The 18,728-nt window shown below is 49.4% G+C and overlaps 1 protein-coding gene across 3 annotated transcripts in view; it reads right to left on the bottom strand.

Annotated features, from left to right (window-relative positions):
* The window catches only part of FUBP3 (far upstream element binding protein 3), a 49,580-nt gene that overhangs the window by 17,134 nt on the left and 13,718 nt on the right, over positions 1 to 18,728 (bottom strand). For 2 of the 3 annotated variants that reach the window (XM_027556580.1, XM_027556582.1), the window contains 6 exons: positions 9,150 to 9,183; positions 6,759 to 6,808; positions 6,352 to 6,423; positions 4,901 to 4,958; positions 2,728 to 2,890; positions 1,820 to 1,918 (listed from right to left, as the gene is read on the bottom strand). In XM_027556580.1, coding sequence (XP_027412381.1) covers positions 1,820 to 1,918; positions 2,728 to 2,890; positions 4,901 to 4,958; positions 6,352 to 6,423; positions 6,759 to 6,808; positions 9,150 to 9,183 — 476 coding nt within the window. The remainder of the gene's footprint in view (positions 1 to 1,819; positions 1,919 to 2,727; positions 2,891 to 4,900; positions 4,959 to 6,351; positions 6,424 to 6,758; positions 6,809 to 9,149; positions 9,184 to 18,728) is intronic. The other variant, XM_027556581.1, reaches the window with a different exon arrangement.

The following is an 18,728-nucleotide window of genomic DNA, read 5'->3' as shown; positions in this document are numbered from 1 at the left end:
GAAGATACATACTGCAGGATTTAGAGGTAAAATGTCATATGCGTGTGCTCAGTTGCGTCTGACTCTTGGCAACCCCATGGACTTGTAGCCTGCCAGGCTCCTCTCTCCATGGAATTTTTTAGGCAAGAATATTGGAACTGGGGTGCCATCTTTCGTCTCTAGAGGATCTTCCCAACCCAGGGGTTGAACCCTCATCTCGTGCGTTGGTGGGGGGGTTCTTTACCACTGAGCCACCTGGGAAGCCCAGAAAAGTTACATGGTACCTGCCATTTACTCACAAATGGTAAAGCAAAAAAATAAAAAATACACACACACACACATAAATGGTATAAGCAGGTTGAGGGTGTTCAGATGTTGATTACACCATCTTTTCAACTTTTATATTTGCAGTTTTTCATAATAAAAAATTTGGAAAATTAAAAAAAAAAACCAAACCCAAAGAACAGTTTACCCTAAATACAGCAGACAGCTTCTCCCAAATAAAAAAATAAAGTTTTAAAATTAAAAAATAAATACTAAAAACTTTCCATTATAATAATTTTCCTGCAAATTCATCAATGAAATAAGCTCTCTGCCCAGGTATCTTTTCTACAAAAGACAAAAGCCAAATGTTCCACTAGCGAAGGAAAGAGTGGAGGTTTTCTGGGAGGTGGCTTTTCTCCTGTCCAGCCAGTTCTTCCCTCCATCCAAAGAGCTCTACGACGCACAGCAGTGGAGGCCACAGGCTGGACTGGATGAGCCAAGTGCAGAAGGGTTAGATACAGTCCTTCTACATTTAAAGAGGCTGGAAACTCTGGGGGACCTGACGGGGCTGAGTGAAGGGAGGGCGTGAAGGGCCGTGTTGCTGACCGGAACCTAAGCAGAGCAGCCACCATAATCACCTCAATCCTGTTTTCAAATCATTGTTTTATATGAAGACCTTGACCAGAAAAAAGTATTATCAGATGATATCTACCAGGGACTATCATCTGAGCTCAGCTGAATGACCATGTTAAGAACTAGGGGAAACCTTTTGTCAGAGACTGGTAGCCTTGGCCAGCTCGAAGCCCCAGAGCCCCTACAGAGGAGAGCTGTTGCTGCCAGGCTGGCTCTCCAAGATGTATTGCTCTGGAGAGATTCAAAGTGCAGTGAAGGCTGGCAGAAAAATGAGCGTTCATGTCTCTCGGGGACAGACGCGCGCCCACGCCCACTCCTGCCAACAGTCACAGAGCTGGAGGGCAGAGCCCCTGGGTGACTGAGACCTGAGCCCCTGCCCGCTTTCAGCACTGGGGGCGATCCTCAGAGGCACATGGGGCGCCTGCGATGATGGCATGCACGTGCCTTCCGTGGTCCAGGCATCTTTTTAGTCACCTCCCACCTCAGCCAGCTGTCTTATTGAAATGGGTTGAGGGAACAAATAAAAGCCACAGGGAGCCTGCACCTGAGCTGACTACAGGTCAGCACCAGAAACTGCATCGGATCAGAGTTGCCTCAGCCAACAAAACTGTCTGTGCTGTGGACAAGCTCTGTGCATGCGTTGCCCCTGCCGCAGCCTCCATGGACGGGCTGGCTCTGAGCACTTGAAACACGGCCTGTGTAAATAAAGGACTCATTTTTTATTTAATATGAACGATTCCAACAGCCACATGTGTCCAGCAGCCCTGGTACAGGGCAGAATGACCCAGTTCTCTTCACCCTCAAACTTGGAGTGAGAACATAGCTTACCTTAAATCAAGGACCACCCCCCTTATGATTTCCCAAATGACAAAAACACAACAAGCATACCACCAAGTGATGCCACCACACCTGGGACCTGCCTGACCCACGGTTTCTCTCCTACCTGAACTTTAAACGGGTCTCCGGTGATGCGAAGGGGCTTGTCTGCTCCTGTGGGCAATGGGCCGTCCTGAATCATGACCATCTTCACACCGGTCCGCTCCTGTGGGGGCACATGGGTCCTCAGCAGAAAGCCTTCTGCCTCCGAGAACTGGGCTCTGAGACAGCACATAAGCCACAACTCCGACCTGCAACTTCAAAGGCCCTGAGCCCTGAAATAAGAGCTTGTTCCTAACGAAATCTGGCAGCAAAACGAACTCAAACTCACGGAAGCATCCTTCTAGTCCTCCTCTCAGTGACTGTGACTATGCTCAGCCGTGGAAATCTCTATCTGATTACGCGGTGCAGCCCTGGAACTTGCTGGGGGTGTTAAATCCTAAAGCACGCCTGGCCCCACATGTCTCAGATGAGGGAATCTGGAGCTCAGAGCAGTTCATGAAGCATTTACGCAGTAGTGGGCACCTCGCTCAGGGTCCCACATAAATAAAGATAACGGGTACTACTTCAGTTCACGACAACAGTGAGGGCAGCGCCTCCCTGCTCTTACAGACGAGGACCCTGAGCCTTAGCAAAGTACACGGCTGCACCTATGGCCTGACAGCTGATGAGCAGGAGTGCTGCCAGCTCTGGACACAGGGTCTTCATCTGAGTCTCTACAGGGCTTCACTGCCACAGTGGGTGCTGCCTGTTCCGGGGGACCCCAGGCCTTGGTGTCACAGCTGGCATCAAGCCTGGCCACAGTAAATGTTCAGAAGTGTGGAAGCCCCTGGGCAGAGGTTCGGGGGGAGCCCTGCGCCGTGATGCACAGCCAGCCCAGCTCGGGCAAGCCAGAGCCATGACCAAACCTCCCGAGCTGGGAAGACGAAGGAAGTGGAGGCCTGCTGAAGTGCTGCTTGGCCGGGGGTCATGCACCTGCAACTGCTTTATCGTCTCCCCGCCTTTGCCGATGACCAGACCCACTTTCGACGCTGGGATGGGAATCTCCTGGACCGTGCTGTTGCCGTCAACATCATTGTGAAAGCCGGGTCCGTTCCGACAGCGGTCCACGATCTGCCCCAGGAGCCGTTTGGCTTGTCTTTGGGAGGGAGAAGAACCACAAGAGAACCAGTGGTTAAGTGAACGCTCCGGGCGCCCAGGAAGGGACAAACAGCACCCAGGAAACACAAGAAGGGGTCAAGGCTGCCCTCCAGCCAACTCCAGCTGTTGCCCCCACTACCCGGGAGGGCTCTGCCATCCGCCAGGCTACTGGGCTGAAGTTGAAAGCAACACGCACCACAAGAGCAACGTCCCGCCACAGCCCCTCCACGTCTGCCCTCCGCTTGCCCTCGTGTCTCGTGTGCATGCCACACACACGCCTGTCTCCTATTCGAATGTCAGCGGCCTTGGTGGCAGAGCCTACCTTTGATCCCCCTGCGTCTCTCTGCGCCCCAGTCCAGCACAACCCTCCTCACAGAGCACACGCTCAACGGACGGTGGTTAAATAAGGGCAGAGGAGAAAGCAAGGAGAAAGACAGGATGAAAGAAAGAAAGCAAGGGTTAGTAGTCGTCATCTGAATCCTCAAACTCGGAATTTCTTCTCCATAACCAACCAGACTGCTTGGGTGACTTTTCAGCTAGGGCTAGGAGTCACTAGCTCAGTTTCAAGGGTGGGGAAGAAAAGGAGGCAGGGCCTTGGTGCAACTGCATGGCCATGTACACCTTCTTGGGGCTTTTTCGATGGTCAAAAGCCTGCATTCCCCTGGAATTTTATGCTGATGTACCTGGAGACGGGGGGAGGAAAATTGTACTGGTGAAGTAGTACAACCCAGCCTACTGAGGTCCTCTGTCGGGCCAACCTCCTTTTCTGCACCAGAATCTCCCCTGGCTGTTATTTGCAGTGTTTGTTCTTTGAATCACCACGTATGATCTATTTTGTGGTTCCTTTAATAGCTACTGAACAGGCTGGCTGGACTGTGCACTGAAGCAAAAAAAAAAAAGGTTTTCTACTCAAGTTATAACCCTGCTGCCTTGACTGCTTGGGCAGAACAGGAAGCAGGAATGTTTAGAAGAGGAGGAAGAAGGCGAACAGCAGGAAATGGATGCTGCCCGCTGCAGTCCTGAGCCTCTGTGTAGAGCCAGCCGTGGGCATCTTCTCAGTTACAGCAGCCTTTTAGTATTTTGCCTGTGCACTAGATTGACCTGCGTTGGAAGAAAAACGCCTGGACTCCAGCAAAAGCGTCCTGCCTGCCTCTAATGCACACCTGCCAGTGGTGTTTATTCTGGTTCACTGCTTGCGATGTTACAGCAGAACAAGAGAATTTAAACTCATCTAGACTCCCTGAGAAAGGGAAACAATAAAACAGCCCTACCTACTGAGCCAGACATAATCTCGGCACCCCTGTCCCCCGACGCGACGCTGCTTGGTAGATGGAAAGAGGAGACGGAGCAGACTTGGGGTGAGCACCTCCCCCTTCCCAGGAGGTTCTGGGACTTAGGAGGCTCGCATGTGGTACAGGCCTCTGGGCATGCATGTACGAGAGTGAGGCTTGTCCCAAGGCTGCTCTAAGGGCCCCAAGAGGCAAAACACCCTCTGGTTGGTCCACAGGGCCCTCTGAGTGGGGCAATGGCCACCAAGAGAATAGACTCATTGGGTTCACAGATAGCAGAAGGGCGACGGGACCAGCCCCAGGCAAGAGACGTGATGCCAGGCTTCTCAACGCTTCCCAAAGTGAGAGAGGCTTAACTGATCCAAACCTGCTCAGGTAAAGGAGGTTATTAACAAGGAAGAAGTGAGTTAATGAGAGCATTCAGGCAGGGTGAACGGACACTCTGGAGGACCTGCTTTAGGAAGCAGGTGTTATGACAGCTGTGAGAAATTCTGTAGGGTTTGAAAAAAAATCGGTGATACCTTATGTGTTTAAAATAACAGAACAACTCCCCTGGCGTGGCAGCCTCCCAGATCCTTCCCTGAGGAAGCATCTGTGTTTCGCAGCCAGACTGCAGTACAGATCGACAGTATTCAGTAACAATTCTGCCCTTCCATTTCTCCCCGGCTGGGGACGGAGGAAGAAGAGTGAAAAGGAGAAAGTAAATAAAATAAACTTACTCAATACTTTCTGGGGTTCCGGTAAGTACACAGGGCCTCTCTGGAATCCCAGAACTCTCTACAAGAAGAATCAAGAAGACGAGGTGTGTTGGTGGGCATCAGGCAACCGTGCGCCTTTGCCTCTGTGCAGAGACTGTCTCTCGGGCTGGTTCCTACACCAGCCCCACAGAAGCCCCGGCTCCCAGAAAAACAGTCTGCTCCTGCTTGCGGAGAGAATATGAAGCTAGGAGCTCCAGCCTGGATTCTCCAAATAAAAACAAGTCCTGCAGGGGGCAGTGGGAAGGACACAGCCGTGGGCTCTGTGTTGGTCCCAATTACCAGCCTCAGCTTCGTACCTGCCCCATGAGTGTGCTAGTAAGTGCCAGAGTCACTGAACCCACTGCTCCTCAGTTTGTCCACCTGCAGGGAAGTTTAAAGGGTACCTGCCGGCAGCTCTGAGGCACACTCGTGTGGGGTTTAATGGTATGCATGTCAGAGTTATTACCAGTAATCGCACAAATATTACAAGGGAACAGTGACATCCAAGCGGAATTGGTGCTGGGCCATTTGATGAGGGGAAAAAAAACCTTACTTTGCAACACCACACAGGACCCTTATTCTGTTCCTAAAATAAAAACTGCCTCGGGAGAGGGGTTCGAGGGGGAGGGGACATGTGTACATCTATGGCTGATCCATGGTGATGGATGGCAGAAACCAACACAACATTGTAAAGCAGTTATCCTCCAATTAAAAACAAACAGACAACAACAACAAAAACCTGCCTCTGAAAATTCATATTCAAAAAATGAAAGACAAATGGCTAACAGCAGCAACTGCCTTCGAGACACGGTAGAAGTATCTTTTAAAATAACAAACATGCCTGTCGTCAAATGTCCTCTAAATCCTGTCCTCTGCTGTGGAAAGTGGTCGAACTCAGATGATGAAATTATAAATCAAAGTAACAACTCTTCTTCCTGTTTGTGTCTCTCCATCTCACGTGGGGAAGGTCCTGAGCTGAGCTTCACACGTGCTCACAGAGCCAGAGCCTCTGGCCGGCCCCTTTCCACGAAGGGCAGGGACCATCGACTCCAGGGCAGTGGTGAGCAGACCCCCGCAGTGAGCCCAGAGCCACAGCAGCACTCCCCCAGGCCCCACTCTGCCTGGCATCACATTCTGGTGCAGAAAACAGAGGTCCGGGACCAGCAGGTGCTCGGGAGGGACCACACTGGGCCCAGAGCCGCAGAGGGTCTGTCTCCCCAGACGCCAGATGGGCGGCTTCGCCGGGACCTGCTTCTGCTCTGGTTTTTCTGGTTCTCACCTGGGAGGCCAGCTCCACTGCAGGGAAAACAGCCATCGCGTATACTTACCAAGCCCCTATAGGCTCCTAAGCAACAGGCAGAGGTACTACATCTGACTTTATAATGAAGTCTGGTTTTTACCACACTGAGATCTATGAAAAAAGCAGCCCTTACCTGACGCAATCTGAATTTTGCAACCAGATTCTGCTTGAATCCGTGAGATCTGCTCACCTCCCCGGCCGATAACTGAAACAAATGAAACCGGGTGAGGATGCACCCCTTACTCCACAGTTAACCCTGCACGGACGACTTCATTAACTCAACAAACATTTATACTCGGCTCGCGGCACAGCAAACCAGCGAGCCACAGGACTTGTGCGTGAAACACAGCAGACAAGACAGGTACCCCAGCTGACGTCAGTGGGGAGCCCACGGCCCAGCACCCCGCGTGGAGCCCGCTTCGGGGCTCCGGAGAAAGCAGTGTGCAAAGCACTGTACTACACGTGACAGACACGCGAAGGGGATTACAGGGAACACGAGGGACAGGAATCAGGGAAAGAGGAAATGACGTGGGTACTTACTAAATCCAACCATTTTATCAGGCACTTTGAATTCTTCTGTTATTACTGCCCTAAAAACAACAGAGAACATTTTGGAAAAATACATAGAATAAAGAATTCTGCAATCATTTTCGGCTCCCCAAACTTCCCATATTGGCAATCTTAAGAGGATAGAGGTGTCAAATAAATCATGCCAACATGGCCAACAAGTCTACAACCATCTGCAAAGGCGGTCCCCCTAAAGACCCTTTTGATCAATCACTTCTTGCAAAGACCCAAGCCTCCCCTTTCCCTATGTCAGAGCAAAAAACCTCTTTCATGAAACCATCAGCTCCACTAACAACTGACTTTTCTTTCTACAGTTACCCTCAGCAATGCTGAACACCTGAAGGTCCTCTGAGGCGTGGGGTGTGCTTAGCCTTCGATTCTGGTCTCCCAGATGAAGAGAGACAGCTACTTGTCAACAGTCCTTGTTTCCCCATCTTTTTACTGCTTTCTGGCCACCCTCTAATTTATCTGCCTCTTGGGATGAGACGTCCCAAATGGAACCAGTGTCCTGCTGAGGCCTAACTGGTGCTGACCAGTACAGAATGATTACCTTGCTTATTCCGCAAGGGACTTCTGTTAAATGCTACCCCATCCATTATGTGCCTTTAAAAAAAAAAACAACAACCGCTGCACTGGTTCTTTCAAACAACTCTTCGAATTTTGCCATATAGTGTGTTGTGGACAATATCCAATTTGCCCAACACCCCAGAAAGCAATTAAATCTAAACATTTACCTTAGGAGGAAAACTAAATGCAAGTAGTTTAAAAGAAAAAAAAAAAAGCCAGCACTTTCAAACCTCCCTCACACAGCTGGATCTTTACCCATCACGTAAAGCACGGGATCCAGTGCGTGTGCTCAGGGAAAGCACAGCACTTAGAGACGCAGCGGCATGAACAGCGCCGCCGCTGCAGCCCACCGGCTTCTCGTGCCTTCATCCTCATGCTACACATGCACGAGGGTTCTCTACATCTCTGGGGACACGTGAATCCTGGCTTCCTCAGCAGTAAGACTGTAAACGCCAATGCCAGGCCTCAGCTGGCCTGAAGGGTCTACTGGACGAGAGACCCAGGGCCCTGCTGGGACGTCCCCTGGTGGTGGTGAAGGGTAACCATGCTCCCGGATGCGAAGCCACCAGGCCGCTGCCTGCGCACGCAGCACAGAGCTGTCTACTCTTGGGAGACAGTCCTGGGGAATGTCCTAGAAGGTGTTCAGCACCAGCCCCACTCAAAAACTCAGGCAGCTCCTCGGCTCGCAGAACAATTTTAGCAGACTCTCTCTGAGGGAAAAATGTAGTTAAGATGAGCTGCCCTGGGCTTTCGGGAAGACAAGGCCTTATTACAAACCCAACGCTGAAACTGCTCTAAGGTACAAAGTAAAGTAAAGCTTTGCAAAGTAAAATCCTGACGAACTATGGCTTTATAGGAAAGTTGTGATCCTAACACAACCTCAGTTACATGACTGTATTTCAATTCATTAAAAAAAAAAAAAAAAACAAGCAAACGAAGCAAATAAAGAAACAACAAAAAAGTCACTGGGATAGTGCCTGGTGATGTCTAGAAACTCCCAATATGCAGAGAATAAAGAGGCTCTTAACTGTATCACTAGGGCTGAAGGTTAAGGATAATATGCTATAGTAACAACATGCAGCATACAATTTCACCCCTTAGGGAAGGGAAGCCCTCCCCTGTGGTTTTCCTGTATATTTTGTTCTTTTAGAAGGGTAACATTGTGACCACAAATATCCTGTCTTACAGATTGGCCTTTTTAAAGCCCAGAGGTCTCTGTATCTCTCTAAATCCTCAACGTTGATGGGAAGGTGGTCGGGGGAAACTGAGGAAGGGAAATCAACGGGGCACCCATCCAAGGTTCTGGGGTGAGGCTTCTGACTAGTGCGGGGGGGGGGGCACCCAGACTCCCACATCCTGGGCCCTGACTCCCGGAGCAACATGAGCTTCATCTTGGGAAAGCCTAGTCAAGTCACACTTCTTTAGCATGGCTTTTTTCAAGCAAAGAGGTGAATGATTCACAGAACACGGGGAAAACCATCAAATCAGGAGGATAATTTTCACATTCTCTACTTTTAAATTCAACATATGTGGGCAGAAAGAACAGCTCCAACATCCCAGAAGTCTTTTAAGTTCAGTTTTACAATAATGGTTGATTTTTAATACCAAGTATCAGTTTATCCCTTCAGCTTACACTGTCTTGGAAAGGGCTACAAAAAAAGTTGAGTCTTAAAAAGAAATCTAGCCCATGGTTTTTCACACTCTCAACCTCTGACTTTCTAACACTCTAGTACAGATGGTGGATCAATAAACAATTAGAAATGATCAATAAATAATAAAACATAACCCACCGCTTACCTTTGATGTACCAAGGCCCCTAACTGGTTACCTACTGTGGCAAAGAGAAAGAGAAAAGAAAAATCAAAGCATTAGCACGGATAAACTAACTTCATCCTTACACGACTTCTTACCATTTCAGAGGGGGAAAAAAAAGAAAGGCAGAAAGAAAGCAAACAGTAATTTAGGCTCAGTGGCTGAAATGAATGCGTTACATGATATGAAACAGGAGGGGATGTCGTGATCAACAGTCTCTAACCCAGTGTCCAGCTGAACGCAGGATAAGAAATTGATCTGTGTGTCCACATGCTGAGCAGCCTGGGAGAAAATCCTGCTTGCTAAATCCCTCTCACTTCCTACCTCCCTCCCGCTTGGGATCCAAACTCAATGTAAAGATGGCCAGGGTCCCTTCTTTCCCTTTTTAAAACAAATGAGAAGATTTAACCTCCTAGTTCAGAAGCATTGTTAAGGACTGCTCCGTGGCAGCTGCAGTCGCTAAGAACGTGCACATATGTTCCTGCTGGCCACGCCACGGGGCATCACCCCCGACGCTGCCTACCTTCCCAAGAGCATAAGCATCTCAAGGAGAGGAATGAGGAGCTGGCCTCCTCCCTTCTGGGGCCTCTTCGGTGAGCCACCCTCGCAGTCTGGACGCCACGGACGCTAGGAGTCAGCAACTGTCTTTCAAGCCCATTTCACAGAGACAACAATGCCCAACAGGCTCTAATTATGAAAACCAAGTCTGCAGTTACACTCCTGCAACGCCACTTCAGCTATGCTTTTTGTTCATTTCTCCTCTTTCAGCTACTGATGAGTGTCTCCACCAGCCATCAGCAAAAAATGAATCTGCGGTATTTCTCTTTGGAAAATGCAGCCCAGGAAACACAGTCAACAGACAATGAAAAAGTATAAATCCCAAGTGCATCACAAGGAACTGAATGAATCTTACAAAATGCTAACAAGAGCATTCAAAACTATGTCTCCCGGCAAAGTTTTAAGAAGGACAGATACACGCTAAGTGGGGAAGAATCAATCACATCAGCCTCAGAACAAAGAGGGACACGTCTGACATCTGAAATCTAGGGCTCCAACAGCTCTTCTTTCTGCTTGAACTTAACTCTGTCATTCTCGGACCGCAGAGGAGCTGGTCATAAAACAATCAAGGAAAAGAAACCAGATCATGATGTTTTAAAAGGAGAGGAGAAAGCCTGGAGAAACACACAGCAAAAAAGTACACAAAGCTACTGAGTCAATACCACATTTCTCCTTGATCAATGGCACAGTAACGGTCCACAGCCAAAACCCTGACCTTATAGACCATTACCCTCCTTATCTCAGAGATAACAGCATTGTTTTTTATCGACTCTTAAACATTTTCTTTTTGTGCTTCCAGTCTGAATATGACAAATGCCCTCACTCCGCACAGGCCGCGTCCACGATTCCCATTCCGTGTGAAAAGCGGACAAGCACCAGCTCGAGAGGAGTCCTCGTCACCCACTCAGGCCCTGGACGCTGTGAGAGAGGATCACCCACAGCAAAGGCAGCAGGCGGGAAGACAACACATGGGAGGAGAAGGTCCAAGACACAGTGCCGCTGAGTCTGGTCACCTGTTCCTATTTAAGGGTCATGCTCAGCATCCCTGCTCACGGTCGGAACTCCTTCTCTTAGGGGTAAAGTAACCAGTGAGGACAAAGAAACTGAAATGTCTTGAAATGATGCAAATACTGAAGAATGGGGACTAGTCCCTGCTTGGGGCCACGTGGCCGGACCTTGGCTCAGGGTCTGCCGCGCTATCTGGTGAGAGATGTCACAAGGCTGATGGTCTCCCGACACTTCAGCTAGAAAAGCGGCAGCACAGTGAGGGTGACACTGCCACAGAGGACTTCATGAGATTCACGAGGACGTTCGGAGGGCTCCTGGTCAAAAGCCATTTGAAATTTTGTTCTCATCAAAAAAAGGAAATTCCTTTTTGTTGGCAAAGTATGTGTCACGGGTGTCACGCACACCGTATCATTTCTGACAGCAAACTGCTCTGGCGACAAGTGGAGGTGCTTAGAGAGATGGAAAATACGAGGGCACACACTGTCATCCCACCAACAGACGGGCTGCTGGGAGCCCCCCACTGAAGAGTGAAATCAAATTCACATCCACACCCAACCCTTTAAGTTGCTGAATTCTTATTTAACAGCATGGATCATCTCTCTCCTCCACGCAAATGCCAGAGCTCAAGGAGGAAAAAGTGTGATTTAAAGTTTCACTCCCTTCTGAAACATTCCCATTTGGTGCCTAAAAATAAAAGCCAGCAGTTAGATAAGGGACACTGGCCACACTCATATGGCAAACAAACGGGGGGGCTTTTCTTCATCTTCAGGATGAACAGGGTCAGACGAGGGAGGCATATGGGGACGTCGAACAACCTCGATTTAACAATTATAGTCATTTTACTGTAAAAAAAGGAAAAATGCTGAATAAAATCAGTCCTACTTCCTCTTAATGGCACATGCTGGTCAACCACGGTTCACCTGGCCTCCAGACTTCCTGGCACATGTGTGCAGGCACACACACAGGTGCGGCTCTCACTTATCCTGCACGCTGTACAGTGGGAGGCCATCTGGGCAATGCAAAGATAAGCTTCCCAGAGAAGCATCCATGAGAAAATATGAGAACTCCTTTCTGGAGAGTCATCCGCCGCCAACTTCAGTCATGATCTTTGAAAAAAATAAGGCACTGGACACATTTTTTTCACCTTAGAGAGGAGGAAAAATAGTCTCCATTCACCCCCCACCCCCGACCCGCTCCATAAAAATGCTAACAAAATATCACTGGGGAATACACCCGGCTTTACAGTACACACAATCTTAATGGTTAGATCCCCAAGCCCCACCTCAAAATAGCCCTAGGGGCCCAGTGCCCGGCATCGCTTGTAACACCGAAAACACGCACGCAGAGCAGCGGACCCGGGGCGGGTGAGAGGGCAGGTCAGGGAGGACATGCCCACAGTGCTGCAGTGACTGGCAAGATAAATCAACCAAACCTTCCTCTTCAGCCTCAGAATGCAATCCTGCGCCCGGGCTTGGATTCCCGACTCCGCAACTCTGACCAGTGTCAGCCACAGCAGCAGTTAGCTGCGGCCACTTCTGCAGTTTTCAAAGCAGCTTGAAAAAGCTCTTCTCCCAAGGACAACACAAAGGCTTCCTGTGTTCTAATGCAGCAGCTCATGCCCCAGGGCCCACAACACACTGACAGGCTAAATTCAGCTGGGAGTCCCTAGGCAAGTAACCTGCTACTAATTTGGCAAATTAGTATTTTTTTTAAAAGTGAGTGTACATCCAGTTTATCTCAATAATAAATATCACTCTCAGCTGCAGCTGAATATGCCCCGTGATGGGAAAGGCCCAGCACTAGTCTCCGAGGGTGCTTCTCTAGGTGCCTCACGGATACAAGCCCATTCAGTCCTACAAGTGCCCTGGGAGGCAGAGGCTGTTACCACCAGTCTCATCTGACTGATGGAGGTGCCTCAGCAAAGGGCACAGGTGAGTGAATGCCTATGCCCAGGTGACCCCTGTACCACCTTTCGGGTATTGGGTGCCACACTGGGTCCTGGGCACAAAATGGTGAGCAAGGTCATATTTGCCTTCAAGAAGTTTCGAGTTCCACCTTCCCTGGTGGTTCAGCGGTTAAGAATCTGCCTGCTAATGCGGCTGACATAGGTTTGATCCCTGATCCAGGAAGATTTCACGTGCCTTGGGGCAACCAAGCCTGTGTGCCAGGACTACTGAGCCCGAGCTCTAGAGCCCGCGAGCCACAAGAAACGCCACCACAACGGGACGCGCGGGCACGGCCACTGGAGACGAGCCCCTGCTCTCTGCAGCCAGACAGCCCGAGCACAACAACGAAGGCCCACACAGCCACAAACACACCAGCTGAGAGTCTGGTGAGGACAGCAGACGGCGCACGACGAGCGGCCGCTACCCTCGTCTCCAGGGCACAGAGGTGTGAGGCGTGCGCCTGCGCCCCTCCCCAGAGCCAGTGCCCCGCCAGGGCTCTCTGGAGAAAAATTAAGAGGAAAAATAAGTGTGCGATGCTTATTTACAGCACTCTGGCTTATTTCCATTTCGTCCAGTAGTAATGAAACCAGTTTAGGGGGCACAACCAACTTTATTAAAAAATGAAATAGAAAACAGAAGGGACCATATGTGTGTACATATTTGGGATACGTATTTAATAAACTTTTTTATTAACACAGTTACACACGTTTTAGTAAGTGTGCAATGACTAGTTCTGATGGAAACATGGAATCCACGTCCCTTGCACTGGCAGGTGGATTCTTAAACACTGGACCGCCAGGGAAGGCCCACAGACTCACCCCTTTTGAGGTGTCTGAGGACTTTGCCTCTCCTGGTGATGAGCCACCACAAAGTAAAGAAGGGTGCTGTTAGAAAGGGTGTGGAAAGGGGAAGGTCCCACGTGGAGTCCCCAGCAGACACGATTCTCAGAGACCCATCCATTTAAGGGCAGAGGGTGCACAGAGGCGCAGGAGCTGGAGGAGGATCCGTGAGCCCGTCCACCCCGGGCAGACGTCACACACCTCGGCCTGAAGACTACTACTTAACACCCCTGATTTCTTCCCCTGCGACTCTTAGGAACCAAGTTTTAGTCTCCGCTCTTCACACCTGCAGCATCCACTATGACCCCCCTGACGTGGGGAAAATAGCAGCAGCTCCGAGGTACATGTTCCTGTCTGTGCAAAGTAGACGGCTCCACCCTGAGGAGAAGGGGCAGGGGTCTAGACACACCAGCCAGGCGGCTGCAAGAACCGGCCCTCACCACTCCCAAGCACAGGCACCTCTCAGCCCTCTTCTCTCTCTGAAAAGCCTGGGACCTCAAACAATCTTTCCTCCTCACTGTTTTTTCCTCCTTCTCCTTGCCTTATGCCACCAGTGCTGAAATGAAACTTGGAAAGGACCACACACACACACACCCCTTCCAATCTTCCCGTAAATGATTCATTTGGCAGCGCACCTAAAAACTCTCCTTCCTTCATACCACACGAGGAACAGAAATGGTGGTGAATCTAAAATGGTCTTACAAAAGTACCAGAGGTTTACCTACCAAAGGCATATTTTCAAAATCTCTAGTGTGACACCCCCCCCAGCCCCGCCCCTTGCAATGGCAGGAACAGCTCTTTACTTACCCCAGGTTCTAATTCTGGTGCCACTCTTCACAGAAGAGACAGGGACAGTGTGGTCTTTTTGATTCAACTAAAAAGCTCACAGGGACGTGAGGACCTAAATCTCTCCCAGGGTAAAAACCTGGGTAAGATGCTCTCGTTGCCCCTGGAAACACGGAGGAGACAGTGGGAGGGGTGTCTCGTCCATCTGTCGACAGCTCCACAGAAATGCCAGCAATCACCTGCTTTCTCTGGCAGTCAGGAGTCGGATAGGGGAATCTGAGACAGGGAGGTTTAAGGAAACTAGGGAGGGGGATCCCCCGCACCCCTTCCTAACTGAGGATTAAGCAAGTGTTGGAGTTAATTATTCGACAAGGCTGGCCGGAGGAGGGCCGGCTTCCCGTTCTTGTAAACAACCAGTTAGGGGACACGGTCCCGCTCACTTGTTTAGGAGCGGTCCAAGTGCTTCCGAGTGCCAATGGCAGAGCTCAGTGAGTGGTGCAGAGACCCTATGGCCTACAAACCTGAGAAAAAGTTTGCCAACTTCTGATGTAGATTAAACTGAAATCTGCACTTCTAAATCACTTACCTAGTTCTCTTCTCTTAAATTTGGAGCTTACTCTTCACAAAATTTCCTACATGCTCATCACAGGATGCGCAGAGGGAGAACTTGGACATGGAGCGTTTACTCACTGCAGGAGCGAGGCAGGGAAATCAAGAAACCATCTCTCTGACCATGGCAAGCGGAATCTGGAAGGAGCCAGGAGGTGACAGTCTCTGCCTCCTAAAGAATGCATACGGGACGAGCCCCAGGAAGAGGACAGGCGACCTGCTGTCAAAGTTGAGGGCGAAGGTGAGGGCGGAGCGCTGTCTCTGACCCCCTCCCGAGGCAGGTGTGTGAGAATGGGGTGGGGTGACCAGGAGGGCTGGGGGAACCAAAGAGGTGAGGCGGCGCCGGAGTGGGACACTGGACAGAATCATAGAAGAGGAGGAAGACAGGACTCTAGGAGGAAGCCACGGCCGCTCCAAGACTGAGGAGTCAGCTAGGCAAAGAGAAGACCTGTGAGGAGGCGGCCAGAGCACAGAATGGGGGAGCCAGCCTAGAGGGCAGGAGGTGGTGGTCACGTTTGGGAGGGCTGGGCCCCCAGTTATCGGAAGCGGCCACGACTCTTAGACCAGAGATGGAACTGGTTCTGTGAGTCCAACGGAAGCCTGAAGAAAGTACTAGATGGGAACGCTGTCACATGGAGACCTGCGGGGCCCTTCCCGAATCGGTAGGCACACCTCAAAGACCGTGAGAAAGCGTGGGTGCCACGACAGAAGATGTTCAGAGTTTAAAGGACCTGACCTGAAGCTGGAGGACAGCAGAGTGCTGCGCTTCCCAGGCCACGGACCGAGGCCAGCCCTGGAAGCTGGGCTTGAAGCTCTTGGGTTCCAAGTGGCTCCTAAACCGGCAGTCTGACGGACACCTCCAAACTGCCTTGGAACACAAGGACCCCAGATTGCTTTCCGCATCAGGAACAAATCTTTCTTTCTGTTTCACTGCCTAGCACTGTTGAAAATCTTCCCGTTCATACATGAGCTTGCATATCCCAGAGTCCCGAATTAGCCCTAAGCTCAAGTTCTTTCTGGTTGACTTATGAGTTGCAGTACTTTTAAACAGACCCAAGTAACACCTCCAAAAAACCTCTAGGGGACTGCACTTTAACCTCCTAAAGGTCAAAGAACCCGGCTCCACAGGAAAGTTAGCAAGTTCACACTGCTGAAGCGATCTGCTGAACTTCTGTCAAAAAATTTCCGAGCCAAACCAAACAAACAAAAAAACTGCAAAGTCCCGGGAAATCTTTATGGCTAAGAAAAAAGTGCCAGGATTCCTGCCTGTTGGTCGTCTCTGCTTTTCTAAGCTTTTACCTCACAAATAGTGAGACTGTGATCCTTAGAACGCTGTCTGATAAACATGAGCATCTCTTTCCATGATGGGCTCTATTTATCCACATATTTATTCACGAGGACAGAACTGGCCCAGTGACCTCAGCCCTGTCAGGGGAGAACTGACAACAGCCTGGGGCAGGACCCAGATGCCAGCTCTCCCTCAGCGCCTCAGAGCAGAGCAGATCAGTTGCCCAGTCGTGCCCGACTCTTTGCGACCCCATCAATCGCAGCACGCCAGGCCTCCCTGTCCATCACCAACTCCCGGAGTTCACCCAGACTCACGTCCATCGAGTCAGTGATGCCATCCAGCCATCTCATCCTCTGTCGTCCCCTTCGCCTCCTGCCCCCAATCCCTCCCAGCATCAGAGTCTTTTCCAATGCGTCAGCTCTTCGCATGAGGCGTGAGGAGTTTCAGCCTCAGCATCATTCCTTCCAAAGAAATCCCAGGGCTGATCTCCTTCAGAATGGACTGCTTGGATCTCCTTGCAGTCCAAGGGACTCTCAAGAGTCTTCTCCAACACCACAGTTCAGAAGCATCAATTCTTCGGCGCTCAGCCTTCTTCACAGTCCAACTTTCACATCCATGCATGACCACAGGAAAAACCATAGCCTTGACTAGACGAACCTTTGTTGGCAAAGGAATGTCTCTGCTTTTGAATATGCTATCTAGGTTGGTCATAACTTTCATTCCAAGGAGTAAGCGTCTTTTAATTTCATGGCTGCGGTCACCATCTGCAGTGATTTTGGAGCCCAGAAAAATAAAGTCTGACACTGTTTCCACTGTTTCCCCATCTATTTCCCATGAAGTGATGGGACCGGATGCCATGATCTTCGTTTTCTGAATGTTGAGCTTTAAGCCAACTTTTTCACTCTTCGCTTTCACTTTCATCAAGAGGCTTTTGAGTTCCTCTTCACTTTCTGCCATAAGGGTGGTGTCATCTGCATATCTGAGGTGACTGATATTTCTCCCGGCAATCTTGATTCTGGCTTGTGTTTCTTCCAGTCCAGCGTTTCTCATGATGTACTCCGCATATAAGTTAAATAAACAGGGTGACAATATACAGCCTTGACGTACCTTTTTCCTATTTGGAACCAGTCTGTTGTTCCATGTCCAGTTCTAACTGTTGCTTCCTGACCTGCATACAAATTTCTCAAAAGGTAGATCAGGTGGTCTGGTATTTCCATCTCTTGCAGAATTTTCCACAGTTTATTGTAATCCACACAGTCAAAGGCTTTGGCATAGTCAATAAAGCAGAAATAGATGTTTTTCTGGAACTCTCTTGCTTTTTCCATGATCCAACAGATGTTGGCAATTTGATCTCTGGTTCCTCTGCCTTTTCTAAAACCAGCTTGAACATCAGGAAGTTCACGGTTCACATATTGCTGAAGCCTGGCTTGGAGAATTTTGAGCATTACTTTACTAGCGTGTGAGATGAGTGCAATTGTGCGGTAGTTTGAGCATTCTTTGGTATTGCCTTTCTTTGGGACTGGAATGAAAACTGACCTTTTCCAGTCCTGTGGCCACTGCTGAGTTTTCCATATTTGCTGGCATATTGAGTGCAGTACTTTCACAGAATCATCTTTCAGGATTTGAAATAGCTCAACTGGAATTCCATCACCTCCACTAGCTTTGTTTGTAGTGATGCTTTCTAAGGCCCACTTGACTTCACATTCCAGGATGTCTGGCTCTAGGTCAGTGATCACACCATCGTGATTATCTGGGTCGTGAAGATCTTTTTTGTACAGTTCTTCTGTGTATTCTTGCCATCTCTTCTTAATATCTTCTGCTTCTGTTAGGTCCATACCATTTCTGTCCTCAGCACATCTCAAATTCTACACAGAGACCAACTTGGGGAAAAAAAAAATTCTGCTATCTAAACAGAAGAGAGGATTAATTTTATCAAATTGCAGTGCTGAGGGAAATCTCTTGTAGTTCAAAATACAGTGCGTTGTTGTGGTAAGAGACACAGGCCTGTGGATGAGGGAGAACCCAGGCCCAGGTGAAAAGGTACTGTCTCAGTTCTTTCCTACTAAAAGTAGACTTAACATTTTGGAGGAGGAGAGAAACTGCATTCATTCTCTGATCATAAGAACTGAGTCCCCCAAAGGCAGACATGCAAAAAATTATGGTTCTCAAAAAAGAGGTGACGATATACATATAATAATGGACTGGAGTTTCAAATGAGAGTCTGGACTTGCTGGTGACTTACTAGCTACATTCTTCCAAAAGGGTGTGCAAAGGATTGCATGCATGCATGCTCAGTTGCTCAATCGTGTCCGACTTTGCAACCCTATGGACTGTAGCCTACCAGGCTCCTGTCCATGGGATTCTCCAGTGAAGAATACTGGAGAATACTGGCAATACTGGGTTGCCATTTCCTACTCCAGGGGATCTTCCTAATCCAAGGACTGAACCTTTATCTCTTACTGGGAGAAAAAAAGTCTGCAAGATGCTAAAGGTTCCATTTGCCAATTTTTAGGCCCTCATCAGGCAAAGG

This window comes from Bos indicus x Bos taurus, chromosome 11 (assembly GCF_003369695.1).
Source record: "Bos indicus x Bos taurus breed Angus x Brahman F1 hybrid chromosome 11, Bos_hybrid_MaternalHap_v2.0, whole genome shotgun sequence".
Taxonomy (NCBI): Eukaryota; Metazoa; Chordata; class Mammalia; order Artiodactyla; family Bovidae; genus Bos; species Bos indicus x Bos taurus.
This window is presented reverse-complemented; position numbering and strand designations above follow the sequence as displayed.